An 18,713-nucleotide genomic window follows, 5' to 3' on the forward strand; every position below is an offset into this window, starting at 1 on the left:
TCCCTTCTCCTCTCTAGAAGCAATGAAAAAAATGTCCTTTGGTAAGGATAAAAAAATTAGACATCTTGAGGAGGGAAGATAATAGGAGAATTCTTATCTTACAATGATAATTACGAGGAAAATTCAAGGGCAGTGTGGTTTTTGTTGGGATTTGAGAATTTGCTTTGTCTTTCAATCCTTGTCAAAGTGAATTCTTTTTTCTCTGATGAGATTGTCTACTGCTGCAGTGTATCTACACTGGCTGGGTATGCTTATATTCCTTTTCTTGGAGAATTTGCTGATCAAGACATGCTTTTTGGAAAGGGCAAAAAAGTCAGTTTTTAAAAAATAATGTGTAGGTAATTGTTAAACTTAATATCTAGTTCTTTAGGTGGAGCTCAGAGGGTAGAACACTTGAGTAGTAGAATAAACTCCTGTGAAAAAAATAACAGAATTAACGTTTTCTTTAGGAGTTTTTAAAATTTTATTTTTGAATTACAGCTGACATTCAACATTATTTTGTATTAGTTTCAGGTGTATAGCATAGTGGTTAGACAGTCATATACTTTACGAAGTGATCCTCCCAATACTTACAGTACCTGCCTAGTTCCACACATATTTATTGCAGTATTATTGTCTATACTGTCCAAGCTGCATTTTACATACCCATAACTGTTTTGTAGCTACCGATTTGTACTTCTTATTCCCTTCACCTTTTTCACCCAGGTCCTAAACCCCCACCTGTTTGGCAGCCATCAGTGTACTCTCTGCATCAATGAGTCTATTTCTATTTGTTCATTTATTTTGTTCTTCAGATTCCACATATAAGTGAAATCAGATGGTGCTTGTCTTTCTCTGACTATTTCACTTAGCACAGTACTCTCCTCCTGAGGATTAACACTTGAAAATATTTGCGCAATGAAAATTATGAAGCTATATTTCAATGGGAAAAGAAAACAATTGTATTTTTCTCTTATTTCTGATTGGAGATAACTGAAATCACTTTTATCTTAAAAGTATATTAAGTAACCTGCCAAACTATATTGAAAGTAACTGCTGCAACAGACTGGAATTATGAAATAGTGGATTTATTTCAGTAACTGGGCTTTCTGATCTTGGAGGATGTGCCTGTAAAATCTTGTTAGCCAAAAGCTCTAAGTAGGTGCGGTACTACTTTACTGTCTCAAAGCTTACTGTCATAAGACTTTGTATTTACAACGTCCCCTTGCAGTGCATAGCATAGAAATACTAACATTAACAGCAATGATGTGGCTGATAATCCTGCTTTCCAGTTTTCCTAGCCAGTAAGCAGAGTGGAATGCGTTTGGCCTGGAGTTCTAGCAGCCCTCTGCTGGAAATACTAGTAGATTAAACCTCATTGACCAAAGCATAGTTGTATCATTATTTTAGGCAGAAAAGGTTGTTACTCTTTTGCTTTTTCTTTGGAGGTCAAAATGAGTGTGCCATCCCAAATTTTCTTGAATCATGTAAACCTTCATGGCCATTGAAGTGCAGCGTTCTGATAAAGTCTCCCTTTGGTGTCAAGAGTTAAGATCCTATTAAAATTTTGAAGAGGAGCATGCTATGCATAGCTAAAAATTTGTATGAAAAGATGAACCAGCTGGAGGATCAGGATGTTGAATCGATTTCACTTTTTCCATGTCCTATATCAGAGTGGCAGAAGTATTCAAAAAGAATAATAAAGCTATAATAGCTTGAAAGGAATAGGAATTTTCAAGAAAAATAAATGATTCACCCAAATTTGTGGTATGCATTTTGAAACAGTAGAAAGAGTAGCTTTATAACAATTTTGGGGATAATATACCACAAAGTAAATAAAATGCACCTCACTTTCCTAACAGATTTCTTTGTTAATGTTATAAAAATTTTATGTAGGGGATGGTTTTATAATCCTAATCAGAACTGAACAATTGTTTAAAAGTTTTAAAAGAAAAAATTCTTTCTCTGAGTTAATACCTGTTTGAGAACTATTCTTTTCTATTTTACAGGTATTCCTGCAACACACGGTAAACCCACTAGTTATTCCATAAGGGTAGATAATACAGTTCCACTTGTAACTCAGGCCCCAGCTGTGCAGCCACTTCAGATCCGGCCAGGAGTTCTTTCTCAGGTTGGTAATAATTGTTTTTGCATATGTACTGTCCTCCTCATACTCAAGTAAAAGTACTGACCCATTCATAAAATATCAGCCTGTGATGTTGGGAAACAATTAAAATGACCTGGATGGGAATTCAAACTTTTGTAGATTATTGACTGTAACTTTGACATTATTAGATGATTGTTTAATATATTTATAATTTTAAGATCTAGTAATGAAGAATCACTTGTAATTTAATAGTTTTTCTTTTTCTCTTTTTCTTCTTTTTTGGTGCAGCAGACATGGTCTGGTAGAACACAGCAGATGCTGGTACCTGCCTGGCAACAGGTAACACCCTTGGCTGCTGCTACCTTAACTTCTGAGGGTGTGGCTGGTTCACAAAGACTTGGAGACTGGGGGTGAGTTAAAAACAGAAGTATTTCTTTGTGACTAGTTTGCAAAGTAGCTCTTGGTAAAGAAGGGATTTGATTTTTCTAAACTTTCTCCCTAGGAAAATGATTTCACACAGCAATCACTATAGCTCAGTGTTGCCGCAACCTCTTCTAACCAATCAGATAACTTTATCGGCTCCTCAGCCAATTAGTGTGGGCATTGCACATGTTGTCTGGCCTCAGCCTGCCGCTGCAAAGAAAAATAAACTGTGCCAGAACAGGTTGGTGTTGATATTTTAACTTTGCTCTGCACTTTGAAAATTAATCTTTAAGATAAATTTTGCATGCACACTAAAGGGTCACTCTGTTGTATTCAAAATGACCTCTTCGATAGCTTTGTTGCAAACACTAAGCCAGCTCCCTTCTCAATTTCTCAGAGGTATTTTGGTAAAACTAATGGAATGGGAGCCAGGAAGAGAGGAAATAAATGCTTTCAGTTGGTAAGACTGTCTTTATTGCCCTTTTGTTTATTATCTACCTATAATTTTAGACAATTTTAGACACACAGATATCACATTTACCAAAAAATGTTGACCATTCGAATGTAATAATGCAATCTACAATGATATTTCTAGAGATAATATTTTATATTTCACAGAGCTTATGATCTGTATGTTAGTATGTTACATACATGATCTTGAGCCAAGTGACAGTTCACATTGTTCATTTTAACAAGATTTCTTAGAAAAATGTCATGTTCTTATTTTGATTGTTAAAATGACGTGTTTTTTTTTCTTTGATTGCAGGAGTAATGCATTGCAGAATACCAATATCCCACATTCAACGTTTATTTCTCCAAAGATAGGAAATGGGAAAGATGTCGAGGAAGTAAGTTGTGTAGAGACACAGGACAATCATAACTCAGGAGAGGCAAGAAATTGTGGAACATCTGCCAGGCAGGACTCTGATTCCTCAGTTTCAGACAAACAGCGGCAAACCATTGTCATCGCCGACTCCCCAAGCCCCGCAGTGAGTGTGATCACGATTAGCAGTGACACTGACGAGGAGGAGACGACCCAGAGACATTCTCTCAGAGAGTAAGTGCCAGGAGCAGTCCACTGTGTTTATGCTGCATCCTTACAGAATAATGATGGTGCCCCCTGGTGTGGTGAAAAATAGTTTTCTGTGACTTAGTCCCTGTCAGAGTCTTGGAGTAAGCTTCCTAAATGGTATTTAACGTGGTTATTGCAGGATTTTTCCTCTATTTATAAAGGCGTTAGATTTTTGCCCATGTAGGTTGCTCTTAACTCATTCATATTTATAATTAAATACATTAATTTTTGGCTCCTGGGGAGCATCTTCTAATGTTTTTGTTCCTCCCATCTCTCTCTCACTAGGTGTAAGGGCAGCCTAGACTGTGAAGCTTGCCAGAGCACTTTGAACATCGACCGGATGTGCTCACTAAGTAGTCCTGACAGTACTCTGAGCACCAGCTCCTCCGGGCAGTCCAGCCCGTCCCCTTGCAAGAGACCTAACAGGTAAAGGCCTTTCAGTGGTGGTATGTAAAATAAATATTAAGTCAGCTAAAAAGCCTATTGTTTCTTTTGTAGTTGGTTAAGATACAAATGCCTGCCAGTTTACTGCAGTGGCTGCTCTCTTGAACATAGTTTTTGAACTAGATCAATTTTTATAACTCGGGTTTTACACAATAATTTAAAAAATATTTTATGTATTTATGCATTTATTTATTTTTAAAGATTTTATTTATTTATTTTTAGAGAGGGAAAGGAGGGAGAAAGAGAGAGAGAGAGAGAAACATCAGTGTGCGGTTGCTGGGGGCCGTGGCCTGCAACCCAAGTATGTGGCCTGACTGGGAATCGAACCTGCGACACTTTGGTTCGCAGCCTGCACTCAATCCACTGAGCTATGCTGGCCAGGGCTATTTATTTATTTGTAAAGATTTTATTTATTTGTTTTTTTAGAGAGGGAAGGGAGGGACAGAGAGAGAGAGAAACATCAATGTGCAGTTGCTGGGGGCCATAGCCTGCAACCCAGGCATGTGCCCTGACTGGGAATCGAACCTGTGACACTTTGGTTCGCAGCCCAAGCTACATAATAATTTTATTTATTGTTATAGAACAGATCTAAATGAAAAATTGAGGTTCTAATAAATGATTTTTTAAAGGGTCATTTGTTTTTGAAAGGGTAAGAAAAACCACATTTTCAACTTCAGCCCCACAAACTACTGTTAACTTAAATTTTGGATAAGAACATATGCTTTAGCAAAATTTAAAAAAGAGCGTAATATTTTTCATAGTGAAGTGATGACCCATTGTTAGTGGAAAATCTGTTGTGGTTCTTTTCTCTTTTTCGCAGTTGATTAGCGCGGTTTCATCCATATTTTCTTGCCTACATTCCCTTTTGTCGAGGAACATGGATCGCTGCTAGAGTAGTGAGCTTCCTCTAACCAGCATGGCGAGGCGCTGACATGTTAAGTGGTGGGCCACAAAACTGTCAGCGCAGTACCTTTGATCTTAGCCTTTACAATTTTTTAAGGTGGAAACAAAATTTGAATAAATTTTAAGTCTTAATTTTATACTTTTGTCTTCTCTTTTTCCTAAGTCAGGAAATATGGTGTGGAATACCTGTAACCAAAGCTCTGTGGAAGACATAAAGAAATTTTAACATGTCTTTTTATAAATTGCTTTTAATGGATTTGGAAGTTGATACTACACATATACATAAATATTCACATACATATGACAATATGTTTATATATACACATATATAAATGTATGTATAAGACACATAGATAAAATATGTAACTAAAATAGACATATAAAAAGAGATGCTTCAAACTGTTAAGTATGAGATGAGTGAGTAAGACAGACAACACATGCTGCAGGAGTCCCGAGGAGAGATGTTGTCTGGGCCCGAGAGGGTCAGGAAGAGAAGAGAAATAATGGGACCCTGGCTAGGCCTTTCAGGTAACTGCTCAGTCAGAAAGGACCCAAATTACCTACCACTAAAGCGATGTATCTTAACCTCAGAATTCAATCTGAAACATCCATAATGCTTGTACATGTCATTTAAATTATCCAGAAGAATGTTGCTTTTGTAGTATCTTGACGACATTCTCTAAAATTTGTAAAGTGGGATATATGAACAACTACTACTAAGGATCAAATGAGAAAGGGAAGGAGATAAAATTCAGTGCTAAAAGGATGTTCCTAAACAGGACAGAATTAGGGTTAGCAGTCTGAAGAGAGAATTAATGTGAGAGTCTAGAAAATTTATGGGGAAAAAAAACGTTAGTGAGCAAGGAAGAAGTAATTAGATATGAAATAACTGAATAAGATTGTCACCAGTTTGCTGGAGCCTCACTGTTACTTAACTTTGGATTTAATGTGAAAAACATGTTGTTCATAAAGATACTTTCTTGGTGCAGTATGTCAGATGAAGAGCAGGAAAGCGGTTGTGACACTGTGGATGGCTCTCCAACGTCGGACTCTTCGGGACATGACAGTCCGTTTGCAGAGAGAAGTTTTGTGGAGGACACTCATCAAAACACAGAACTGGGCACCTCTGCCAACACAGAAACCAAACCAGCCGTCTGCACTGTTGTGGTGCCGCCGATGGGACTAGAAAATGGATTAATTGCCGATGAGCATATGGCAAACTCAGGTAAGCTGAGTCCTCCCTATTTCCTCGATGGTCCCTTAAAAGGTTTTAATTTAGGAACACAGAGAACAGCATTGCCGAGACTCATCTCCGAATTTTCAATTTGCTCATTTACTTTTAAGGTCCTCAAATCACTATTGTGTAAAATATCTAAAGACTTTGTAATTTTTATACGAGGAAGAAAAAGCATTAACTTTAATATTTTGTTCATTGCCAGATTCTATATGCCAGCCATTAATTAAAGGACGATCTGCTCCCGGAAGATTAAACCAGCCTTCTACAGTGGGTAGTCGTCAGCAAAAATTGACATCAGCATTCCAGCAGCAGCATTTGAATTTCAGTCAGGTACATTCTGGAATTTATAAGAAAGAGTCTTTGGGATTCAAAAATTCAGCAGTATTTCACTTGGGGAAAAAAAGATTATGAAACTGTGTGCAATCTTAGTAAATTTTACCCTTTTGGTTATCCCAAGTGACTAAAGAGTAATAATCTTGATAATAGGATAATTAAGTAGATTATCCACAAAACTCGATTTTTTCTGAAAGGTTAAGCTCCTAGATTCTCTTTAATGTATTTTAGTTTTTCTTATTAGTCCCTTTACATCAGAATGCCCATTAATGGATTGTTGGCTACATTTTTTTAGTTTAAATCATTTTTTAATTTTTCAATTACAATTGACATACAATATTATATTAATTTTAGGTGTGTACATCAGTGATTAGGTATTATATAACTTACTAAGTGACCATCCTGATAAATCTAGTACCCATTTGACACCGTGCATAGTTATTAGACTATTATTAACTGTATTCTCTATACTGTATATTCACACGACTATTCTGTAATGATCAATATGTACTTCTTAATCCCTTCACCTTTTTCACCCACTCTCCACCCTCCCTCCCACTGGCAACCATCAAAATGGTCTCTGTATCTATGAGCCTGTTTCTGTTCTTCATTTATCATTTTTTAGATTTATTTGTTGATAGATAGTATTTATCGCCATTGTGTTCATATTTTTATCTATCTTCTTCCTCCTGTCATCTTTCCTCCTCTTCCTCTTCTTTTTCCTCCTCTGCCTCTTCCTCTGCATATCTTCTTTTTCCTTCAACATTTCGTCTAATACTGGTTTGGTGGTGATGAACTCCATTAATTTTTTTCATGCCTGGGAAGCTCTTTATCTTCTTTCTATTCAAAATGATAGCTTTACTGAGTAGAATACTCTTGGTTAAATCCTTGCTTTTCATTACTTTGAATATTCCTTGCCACTCTCTTCTGGCCTGCAGAGTTTCTGTTGAGAAATCAGCCGACAGTCTCTTGGGAGCTCCCTTGTCGGTAACTAACTTCTTTTCTCTTGCTGCTTTGAAGATTCTTTGTCCTTAACTTGTTGCATTTTAATTACAGTTTGTCTTGGTGTGGGCCTCATTGGGTTCATCTTGTTTGGGACTCTCTGAGATTCCTGGACTTACATGTCTGTTTCCTTCACAAGGTTAGGGAAGTTTTCTGTCATTATGATTTTCAAGTAGGTTTTCAAATTCTTGCTCTCTCTCCTCTCCTTCCAGCACCCCTATGATGTGAATGTTGGTATGTTTGAAGTTGTGGCAGAGGCTCCTTACATTACCCTCACTTTTTTTGGATTTGGTTTTCTGTTTGCTGTTTTGATTGGGTGTTTTTTTACTTCCTTATATTCCAAATCTCTGATTTGCTTCTCAGCTTAATCTACTCTACTATTGATTCCTTATAAATTATTCTTCATTTAAGTTAGTGTATCCTTCATTTCTGACTTTTTAATGGTTTCAGTGTCCTTTTTATGGCTTTTATGTCCTTTTTTATGTGTAGAAGTTCTCCCTAAGTTCATTGAGCATCCCTATAACCAGTGTTTTGAACTCTGCATCTAGTAGATTGCTTGTTTCCACTTGTTTAGTTCTTTTTCTGTTTCCATTTTGTTATGTTCTTTCATTTAGTGTGTATTTCTTTGTCTCCTCATTTTGGCAGCCTCCCTGTGTTTGTCTCTATGTATTACATAGAGCTGCTACATCTTCCAGGCTTGGCAGAGTGGCCTAATGTAGTAGGTATCTGGTAAGGTCTAGTGGCACAGCCTTCCTGATCACCCAAGCTGGACACTCTAGGTGTGCCCTCTGCCCCCCTTGTGGGCAGTGTACACTCTCCTGTTGTACTTGAGCCTTGATTGCTATTGGCACATCAATGGGAGGAACTTACCCCCAGGCCATTTGGCTGCAAGGACTAGCCATGACCACTGACCACCAACCACCAAGGAGCATCATCTGTGCAGGGGCCTGCCCCACAGAGCAGGACTCACATCAGCAGGGCTCTGGTATCTGCTGAGTTTGGCCCCTTGAGTGTGACTCTTGTGGAGGTGGTTGGGTAGTGCTTCAACGTGGTCTGAAGCTGTCCACTGGGTGTACTGGCTCTGCAGCCTCCTGGGAAGTGCAGGCCAAGGTCAGTCGCTGCCTGTGTTCTCCCCAGGGCCTCTTGGCTTGAGCTACAAAGCAGTCTGCAGAGGGCTGCTACTTGACCTGGGTTTGGAGGTACCCAGGAGAGGCCAAACTGTGAACCTTGGTCAGCCACTGCTAGTGCCAGGTCTAGGGCTACTTAGTGAGAGAGATGGGCACACTAAGGCCAGATGTTGCTTGTTTTGAGAGATTTTAGGAAAATCTGAAGCATGAGCCAAGATGGGCTATTGGTATGGAAAAACCACTGGAAACAGCATAGGTGGGTCTGCCAGTTTGGTGGGCTGGTGTCTCAGGGAATCACCAGGGCGGGCACAACCGGATGAGCCAGGTTAATGGAGAATCAGTTATGGCACCCAGATGGCTACACTTCCATGTGTTAGTCATGGTGGTAGTGAGACATGTTACATTGAGTACTTTCCATGTATTCAGCACTGTGCTTAGCAGCTGAGTTTCCACTTGGGGAAAGAGAAGATTCTTTATCCAAATCCTGGTTTTGCCAAATACTATGTATATTACCTTGGCCAGGTCTCTTTAGCAAATCTAGACCACAGTTAATGGGAATGATAGCTGTATCATGTGTTGTTTTGGGAATTAAATAATGTCTTGTATGCAAATGTTAGGCCTACATATGATAAGTGCTTCACACGTGGTAGCTTGTTAGTAGTGGTGGGAGGGTTGAGATACTAGCAGTGGTAGAGGCAATGTTTATATCATAATAATATGTAGTGATAAATATTAAAGTGTTATTACTAATATATAATTAAGTCATTAGTTTTCTCTTTATATTTAGTAAATCTAAGATTTGAGGGGTTCTTCATGGGTCACAGCTTATTGTAATTTCCTTTCTTCCTTTCTTTTAATCTTTTAAATATGTATTTAGTGTTTTTTGTTTTATTTGTTTTGGATAGGTTCAGCACTTTGGATCTGGGCATCAAGAGTGGAATGGAAACTTTGGACATCGAAGACAGCATGCTTATATCTCTGCTAGTGTTACCAGTAATCCATTCACTCTTTCTCATGGAAGTCCCAACCACACAGCCGTGCATGCGCACCTGGCTGGAAGCACGCACCTCGGAGGACAGCCTACTCTACTTCCTTACCCATCATCAGCTGCCCTCAGCAGTGCTGCACCCGTGGCCCACCTCTTAGCCTCTCCATGTACCTCAAGACCTATGTTACAGCATCCAACTTATAATATCTCCCATCCCAGTGGCATAGTTCACCAGGTCCCAGTGGGCATAAATCCCCGTCTGTTACCATCCCCAACCATTCATCAGACTCAGTACAAACCAATCTTCCCACCACATTCTTACATTGCAGCATCACCTGCATATACTGGATTTCCATTGAGTCCAACAAAACTCAGCCAGTATCCATATATGTGAAAACTCAAAAGGAGCATATTGAGGAAGCTCAATGAGAGAAACATTTAATTAAAAATAAAAACATGGTATTTAATAAATATTAGCCATGGCACAAGAAAATTATTTTTGAATCATGTAGACTTGGGTGCAATTTAAACAACTTTGAGCTTTAAAAAAAACTCACTTTTAATGTGTTTTGCACATTTGGTATAACTTGTCTTTGGTCATGTTATCTTCTTATGTAGTTACTCTAGACAGGTGACTTATGGGAGCAGAAGTTCAGTTTTGCTCCTGCTATTTTTTATAAAATTGCCTTCTAACTAGTGCAAGACACGTCCGTATTTGGGAAGCCATTCTGTGTACAGACTTAGAGCAACAGATGCACATACGTCAGAATTTCAGCATACAAGTGAATTGTATTATCTGTGTCTTAGTGTATAAATGTTGGTTCACTTACCTAAGAAATTGAGCTATTGTTCTTTACATTTGCATGTGTCTTTGCATGGGCAAAATACTGCCTAGACTTTGCTCTTAAATGTTGTTCTAATAATCTCAGCTGCATTGTAAACCGTTCCCACACATAGTGCCTTAAATATTTGAGGTTGTTAATGTTATTACCTATATATAAATGTTGAGGACTGCAGCACTTAAAAATCAGATCTACTCTTTAGTTTCCTTTTGATAGAGTAATGTTCATTTTTGGTTTTGTGTGGTATGATTTCAGGTTGTAGCTGTTTTTTCCTTACTAAGAGGGCAGCATGTTTGCTATAGCTGAATTGAATTCTGCTGTCTGATTTTTCAGAATGATCTAGCTTCAAGAAAAGCAAGCAGTTAGTAGTGCTTAAGAAAAATTGATTCAGTATCTAATGGATAGTTGATATCTGTCACAACACAGCATTTTATATACTGTTAAGTAAAACTGCAATACAATCTACGTTTATTTTGGGAGTGTTTGCTGTATAATTGGATTTAATAAAATATTTAGAGGTGCAGTAGGCATGACTTTGAGTAGATAATGAAAGAAAATGCAAATTGCTCATTGATTCATGATGTGGTTTCACCTTAGCTTGGGCAAACCATGCAGTATTTAATAAGTAGTAGCAGAATATTTACTATTGAAGCTTGAAAAGATGTGAGTTCTTTGTGTGCAATTTTTCATTTATGCATGTGAGAGGGTTTTTTTTTAAAAGTATTTTTACATTGTAGTACTTGTTTTGCTTGTTGGTGGTGTTTGCTTATTTAATACATTCCGTCAGGGACAGAAATTACATGCTTTTCTTCCTAGGAAGTGTGTCTTGGGTTTTTCCTTATTCTTTCTTTCTTTCTTTTTTTTTGTTTTTGTTTTTGTTTTTGTTTGGTGATGGTGGTGATGTTTAAATGAAGTTGCTTTTACAGCACCAAAGACTTAATCATCCATTTCCTATATAAAAGGTAGCTACTTTTTGCATAGACCTCAAGTATATTGTAGTGTAGAGGTGGAATTTAAGGAAAGGTATTAAACAGGCTGTGTTTTAGCTTATGGGCAAGTAATAAATTGTATCATTTATCTTGAATGTATCATAGATAAGCTGCTATATAACGATTGCCACTTCAGATAGCTGTGAAATTAGGTGATTAACTAGTTGTTATTTAGCCTTCTAATTTCTGTATAAGTCTAATTACATGAAATAGAAGTTGGGGTTTTGATTTTTTTACTTTGCTTTTCTGTTTGGAGTGTCATTGTAACTACTGTATTGTAAATGATGGAAAATAATAGCATATGTTATTTTGGGGTGTGTTAATTGCATCAGTATTTTATCTCTATTAATGTTTGTGCTCATCACTGCATATAAAAAACTTGGATGTATCAATGTAACTTAATTTTTTATTTTCATACTGGCATTGTAGACACTTGAGAAAGCTGTATCTTGCAGGCTTGACTTAACTTTTTTTCCTTAAAAATCTGGAATATAATCTTACAGCATTTACTGGAATAAACAGTACAAAGCATTTGAGTGTAAAACCCTCCAAATGTTTTGGATTTATAGCATTTCTTTGATAAATGAATTGCATACCACTAGTACAGCTGTAGTACATTGTTGACAATAAGCTAATAATGGACAAACTTTTCTTTACTCCATTAACACAAGCAGTGTTTTATTTAACAATCATCACTGAAATAAATGTGCCTGAAATTGCTTTTAAAAATTACAGTATTAGGTCATAAAATAAAAACCAGCAGTACATTTTTAGTCACACTGAAAATGAAGGACTTAATTTTCCCCACAAGTTTCAGTGTTTTTAGTAATCAATTCTATGCATTTTATATAATAGAAATATATATTACACATTAAAAAAGGAGTAGTCTAAGATTAATTTAAAAGATTATTTACAGATGGCAAATGTATGGAGTCACTATTTAAGTAAATGCTGTCCTCCACAGCCTTCTAACTTTATTTATATGGTCCAGCAGATGACTCGTATCTGCTCACTCCTTGGAAAAGAATCAGTGCGGGCAGCAGAGGTGTCAGAAACAAGTGCAGACGACTGACTGGCGTTCGTACCGCAGAAGGTACAAAAGTGGTGCAGTTTGCTTTTCGTTCAGGACCACGTTCACTACCCTGAAATGCCCTGTTCTCTGTATTTCGGTTCCAAGTCTGGGATGGTCTTGTTAAATGGACAGTAGACGTAACCCTCAGTGTTTTCATAATATAATAGTAACGTTCGATGAAGGCCTGCCCCCGTGAAGTACATTGCTCTTCACTGATTCTAATCATGGGGTTTTTATGTGTTTAAAAATAAAATATATTAAAATCCTGTTAAAGCCTAAAGCATATTGACAAAACAAAAAATCTGGATTTATAGCTTCTTTAAACTCATTTTACCCAGTTTTCTTTGGTTTTAATGCTTTCTTAAATAAAACACTGCATGAATTTCAAGTTGCATTTTTGCATACTATTTTAATTTACAAATTATTTTTTATCAAATATCCTGATAATTTAGTTTTCTTTTTCTTCAGGGTATTTAAGTATGTTACTGTAGTAGCAAAACTTTTCATTTTTAAAAATCTCTACTACTAATTTTGAACTTCGTTTGTGTTAAGTAAAGTTAAATCATACACTGCAAGTGTAGGAAGATTTGTTTTAACAAAACCCAATGACATTTGATTACTGAGTTTGAACTGTTAACTGTTTGATGATTTTAGACTTGTGGCTTTCTTTCTTTGGTTAGTTTGTTTTTGCTTTTACTTCTATGCTACACTAGTTTGCCATGTAGCAATTGCACTGTGCAATATTACAAATAAGGACTGGGAAAATTTTTATGGATGTAATGTCTATTACAGTTTGCGATAGTATTTCTCTCTAGTTCTCAGTGATTTAAATGTGACCAAGCCTTCTGTACTTTGTCACAAAAAGCGGGTTTTCCAGGTGACTATTTTGGTGAGTGTCAAAATAAGAATTTATGGTGTATTAACTGTCGATTCACTTTGAATTAAAATATATATATTGCAGCAAACAGCCTGTTGACTTTTCTTCCACCCCAGTACTGCAGATAGGGCAGGGAAGGAAAAGGCTGGTAGCATTCGGTACCTAACTGATGTTGTCTCATTTAACACTCAAACCACGTGTGTGAGGTCGGTGTTACTATATTCATTATAGGAATGAGGAAGTAGGATCGAAATATCTAGGTAAATTGGCCAAAGTCACACTGCTAGTGAGTAGTGAATCTGGGAACTGAACCAGGCGATTTAACCGTAACCAATCTTCTTTCCACCAGTTGTTCTCTCTTTTTTTCCTTTCCAATTACAGTTTACTTTCAATATTATTTTGTATTGGTTTCAGGTGTGCAGCTTAGTGGTCAGACAGTCATATACTTTGCATAGTGTTCCCCTCAGTAGTTCTAGTACCTACCTGGCACCTTACATAGTTACTGCAATATTGTATTGTATTGTTGACTGTATTCCCTGTGCTGTACTTTACATCCCGTGACTGTTCTGTAACCACCAGTTTATGCTTCTTCATCCCTTCACCTCTTCCTCCCAGTCCGTTACCCCTTACCCCCAGCCCCACCCCAGCACCACCAATTCTTTTTAAACTGAAATCTGGCTATTGCAACCACTGGGTAAAACATGGCCCATTTCATTTGAAAATAATTCTCGTAAATATTTTTGAAGTAAATATTTCTGTTTAGTATGCATGAAGAAAAAATGAAATTCACGTGAATTTTTAAGATATAAAGCATGAGACTTCCAAGGAACGTGGTTGTTGTAGGCTAGTTTAGGTTACATCCTCAGATACCACCTCATACTTAATGGGTCTGACTTTAGGAGGAACACCAGTAGGGAAGCTCTGGGGGAAGCACTCCACTGGAACACTCCAGGGAGAATGGATCTTCTCCAACGCAGCAAACTTTTAACTGAAGCCTGGTGTGGGCACTGCAGTGTCTGGCTGCTTTTGTTCACCATTTCATTTGTAAGACACACACCCGTGTTGTGTATGGGTGTGGTTTGTTCACCCTCATTGCTGTATAGTATTCCTTTGTGCCTGAATACTGATACGTATTTTATGCTGATGGACCTTTGAGTTCCCACGTTCTGGCCATTACAAATAGTGGTACTCTGGACATTTTTGTTCCTGTCTTTTGGGGAGCCATGTGTGTGCTGCCTTTGGGAATACAAGTGGGTATGGAATTGCTGGGTAATAAGGTGTACGTATGTTTTACATTATTAAATAACTGCAAGCAGCATTCCAAAGGGGTTAAGTTAATTTATACTCACCAGTGGTATGTGAGAGTTCCAGTTATGCTACATTCTTACACATTATATTTTTTGTTTCTCTTGTTTTAGTTGTGGGTGTAAGTTGTTCAAAATGATGTGAACATTTCCATTTAGCCCAAGGCACAGATCCTACATATAAATGAAATCCAGATTTTGCAATTTACTTGGAAGTAAATTGGCTTCTGGAGAATACTAAGAAGTATTCAGCTATTCAAATGGATTTAGAAATATAGTATTTCTCCTAAAGAGATGAACAAAACCTTTGAGCCACACATAACTCTGAGCCAATGTCTAGTATGGTTCCTGGAACATAGTAGGCTTGCCATGAGTCACTCAGTGATGTTTGCAAAGCATCTGCCATGCTCCATGCGCTCTGCGCTGGGTTTGTGTCAGTGGACAACACAGAAGTTTCTTTTCACTTTATGCGTCTTTCCTTTTTGTGGAAGGGAAAATTCACAGTAAATAAGTTCAGTTAGGGGAAGGGAGTGAAGAAAACAGGATATTAATTAAGTGATTGGAGAGGGCGTGTCAGAATGCTTCCGTGAGAACGGAATAATGAGGATGTTAGTCAGCCATGCAGAGGAACAGTCTCTGGCAGAGGGATCGGCAGGTGCAGAGGCCCTGAGTCAGGGAGGAGCTTGTACATAATGTGATGGGCAAAACGGGCAAGTGACTGTGAGGCCAGAGAAGTGTGTGAGTGGGGAGCAGGAGCTAGAAGATAGAGCTAGGGTTTGGGCGTGCAGGCCTTTAGCCAAAGGAGTCTATATTTAATTCCCTGTATTGCGGAAGCCATGGGCCAAACGATTGGCAAACAGTTGGCCCTGGCTCTCACGGGAAAGGGCTGCGGGGCCGGAGTGGGAGCTGGAGGACCAGGTAGGAGGTGACGGCTTGCCAGCCATTCTTTGTCTAGATGTTTATGTTGTCTTTCCTCCCAGTGTGTGACTTGTCCCTTTATTTTCTTTACAGGGTGTTTGGAAGAGCCAAAGTTCTGAGTTTTGATGAAGTCCAATTTATCAGTGTTTTCTTTTATGATTTGTACTTTTGTGCCTTAGGAAATGTTTGCCTATCCTAAAGTTGCAGACTTTCTTCTCTGTTTTCTGTTAAGAGGCATATGGTTTTCGCTTTATTAGGTCTCTGGTTCATTACATATTAATGTTAGTGTCAAGTTTTATTTTAATGGCATTATTTTATCTTATTGAGAACCTACACTTTTCCCTAATTAGAAGTACGGTTATATTAAATAGAAAAATGAGATGTTAAATGTTTCATATTTTTCAAATAAAAATAATGCATGGTTATAATATCCTTGGGAAATGCAGGAAAATGTTTTAAGGAACTCATGGAAATGTAAGTTCAGATCATTAAAATAATGTCAGCTATTTTAGATACTGATATTTTCTACCTCAGATTATAGCATGAGCATTGCGCATGTTTTACAGGCTTCAGAAACATTTCAAATGCCAAAATGTAAAGGTGAGAGGTGATGAACTGTTCTCATCATTGTTTTTTCTTCAGTGACTACAGAGGATCCAAATAACTCGCATTTTTTTTCTTATCACATGGAATTTTATACTTCACATCAACTTTTTATTTTAAAAACTACAGGAAAAAAATAGTGCAATGACCACATACATAATCTTCACCTAGATTCACCAGTTAACATTTGCCACATTATCTTTATCTCTCTATTGTTACATGGGTAATTTTTAATGAAACATTTATGGATGATCGTGGCACTTGGCCCCCTAAATACTTACACATTCATCTGTAAGAATGATATTCACCTAACCACAAAACTTTACAATACTTAGCAAAATTCTGTAACATCTACTTTCCAGTCCACATTCAGATTTTCCCAACTGCTTCAGGAATGTGTTTTATAGCCATTTCCCCGCCACTCCAGGGGCCAGTCAAGATTCACCGAGTGCATTTGGTTCCGTGTCTCTGACTACTTTTAATTTAGAATAGTCCTTTTTTTTTAAAAAAAAAGAGACATTTTCAAAGAGTTCAGGCTAGAATATCCTACATTCTGAATTTGTCCAAGTATTTATTCATGTTAACTAGATCCTCTCTCTATATTCAGCAAACTATCTCTGCATTCCTCTCTGTGTAGATTCTGAAAAGTACCAGTCGGGTCTCATGGCTTGATGAGAGTCACCGTTCATCTGCAAGAACTATAGGGGCAGTTGGGTCCTTGTTGCCTCACGTCAAGAAGCGCATGATAGGCAGGTTGTTTAGTATCAGTGACGACAGTAGGTTATAAAGAGGTTATCAGCAAACCTCTGTTCCCATCTGTTGGGTAGTCCTCGGGCAGCACCAGTAGCATTTTACTCAGTGTTTAGTATCTATTGATTGTCGTTGTCTGAATCAATTGTTGCATTGGGGGCTGCAAAGTGGTGGTTTTCAATTCTATCATTCTACAATTATTACCTGACATCATTCTATAAAAAGGAATAAAGAAAGGCTTTCTGGCTTCTCCCTGTGCTCACATATTCCCTCTCTCTCTCTCTCTCTCTCTCTCTCTCACACACACACACACACGTCGTCATCATCATCATAATTATCATTATGCATTCATGGATTTTGTTTTATTTGGTAAGTTAAAATTACTAATTATCTTCATGACTCCTGAATCCTTTTGATGTCCCCACATCACTCTGTTTCCTTGTTTTCTGGCCCAATAAAGTACCTTAGGTTCACCTTGTAATTTTCCTTTTTTGGATCTGGATTAGGTCATTTCTCCAAAGAGCCCAGGTTTCAGAGGATCCAGTTGAGCAATGTTTACATCCAGCACAAAGGTAATGCCTTTCTCTAGTGCTGTCCAATTACAGTGTCATGGGTGTTGCTGACCAGGACCAGTCCTAGCCGGAGCTTAGCTTTACTCCCAAATACTCCCGTTCCCCCAGTAATTCACACTCATATTTGACTCCCATTTTCTGCAGAGATGTCATTTGCTGAGCAGCTGCTGCCCACCTCCTTTAACCATCGTGTGACTATTACTGACCTTGACTCCCTCTTACCCTTGCACATTGATTGCAGGTGAACAGGGAGAAGGGTGAGGGACTATTTTAGAGCTCATGCCTGGAGGAAGAATTCATCTAGTAAATGCTGTTTTTACTACTGTTTCCCCATAGTTTAGCACTTGGGCTTAATGAATGTTGACTAAATGTGCACCCTAGGGTTTGAGGACATTATTTAGTTAATCTTAGAGACATGTTATATTCGCAATCATGATTAACTTGAACTGGGTGATAAGGTGAGGGCAGACTGCGTTGCTACATCACCATAGGCCCCATATCCTTTTTTTTTCCCCTTAAAAAAAAACAACTTCATCTGTGGACATTTTTTATTGCTTTTAGAGAGAGAAGGGAGAGAGGATAGATAGTGCAAGAGAGAAGCACATATGGGTTGCCTTTCGTACATGCCAGGACTGGGGATTGCTTGCTCCTGGACTCGGGATCATTTGCACTGATCATGGGTTGAACCCACAACCCAGGCACGTGCCCCAGTCGGAATGGAACCCGCACCCTTTCAGTGATGGGACGATGCTCTAACCGACTGAGCTATACCCACCAGGGCCCATATCTTTTTTTCATCACTTTCATTATATTTCATGTTATTACCTGTTGCTTTTCCCACTAACTAAACTCTTGTATACTCCCTGTCTTTGGCACTTACTACATGCCTGGCTATAGTAGGCACTGAACCATTTGTTACATGAATGAATGAAATGAACAAAAATCTGTTGAATGAAACTTAGTAGGTCCAAATTTTATTACCTGCTTTGCTAATTAGGTGATAGGGTTTTGAGCAAGTTTGGGCTTCCGTTTACTCCTCAGGACATTGAGAAGGCTTGGGGTAGCAAATGAAAGCGGCAAGGGCTGGGCAGGCTGTATAAGGAGATGAAGCAGACTGAGTGGGGACTTTGGCAAAGTGGAGCATCAAGTCCTGTCCAAAGGGAGCAGGAGA

General features: G+C 38.1%; 1 protein-coding gene across 6 annotated transcripts in view; it reads left to right on the forward strand.

Moving 5' to 3' along the window:
* HIPK3 (homeodomain interacting protein kinase 3) overlaps positions 1–13,483 on the forward strand; it is a 93,813-nt gene extending 80,330 nt beyond the window's left edge. For 3 of the 6 annotated variants that reach the window (XM_045825166.1, XM_045825168.1, XM_045825167.1), the window contains exons 9-17: positions 1,989–2,110; positions 2,375–2,496; positions 2,589–2,750; positions 2,907–2,969; positions 3,276–3,566; positions 3,867–4,007; positions 5,918–6,153; positions 6,368–6,495; positions 9,533–13,483. In XM_045825166.1, coding sequence (XP_045681122.1) covers positions 1,989–2,110; positions 2,375–2,496; positions 2,589–2,750; positions 2,907–2,969; positions 3,276–3,566; positions 3,867–4,007; positions 5,918–6,153; positions 6,368–6,495; positions 9,533–10,009 — 1,742 coding nt within the window. In that variant the 3' untranslated portion in view covers positions 10,010–13,483. The remainder of the gene's footprint in view (positions 1–1,988; positions 2,111–2,374; positions 2,497–2,588; positions 2,751–2,906; positions 2,970–3,275; positions 3,567–3,866; positions 4,008–5,917; positions 6,154–6,367; positions 6,496–9,532) is intronic. The other 3 variants (XM_045825169.1, XM_045825170.1, XM_045825171.1) reach the window with 3 other exon arrangements.
* Positions 13,484–18,713: the final 5,230 nt, after the last annotated feature.

The sequence above is a fragment of the Phyllostomus hastatus genome, unplaced genomic scaffold (assembly GCF_019186645.2).
Source record: "Phyllostomus hastatus isolate PE091 unplaced genomic scaffold, TTU_PhHast_1.1 phas_scaffold_585, whole genome shotgun sequence".
Classification (NCBI taxonomy): domain Eukaryota; kingdom Metazoa; phylum Chordata; class Mammalia; order Chiroptera; family Phyllostomidae; genus Phyllostomus; species Phyllostomus hastatus.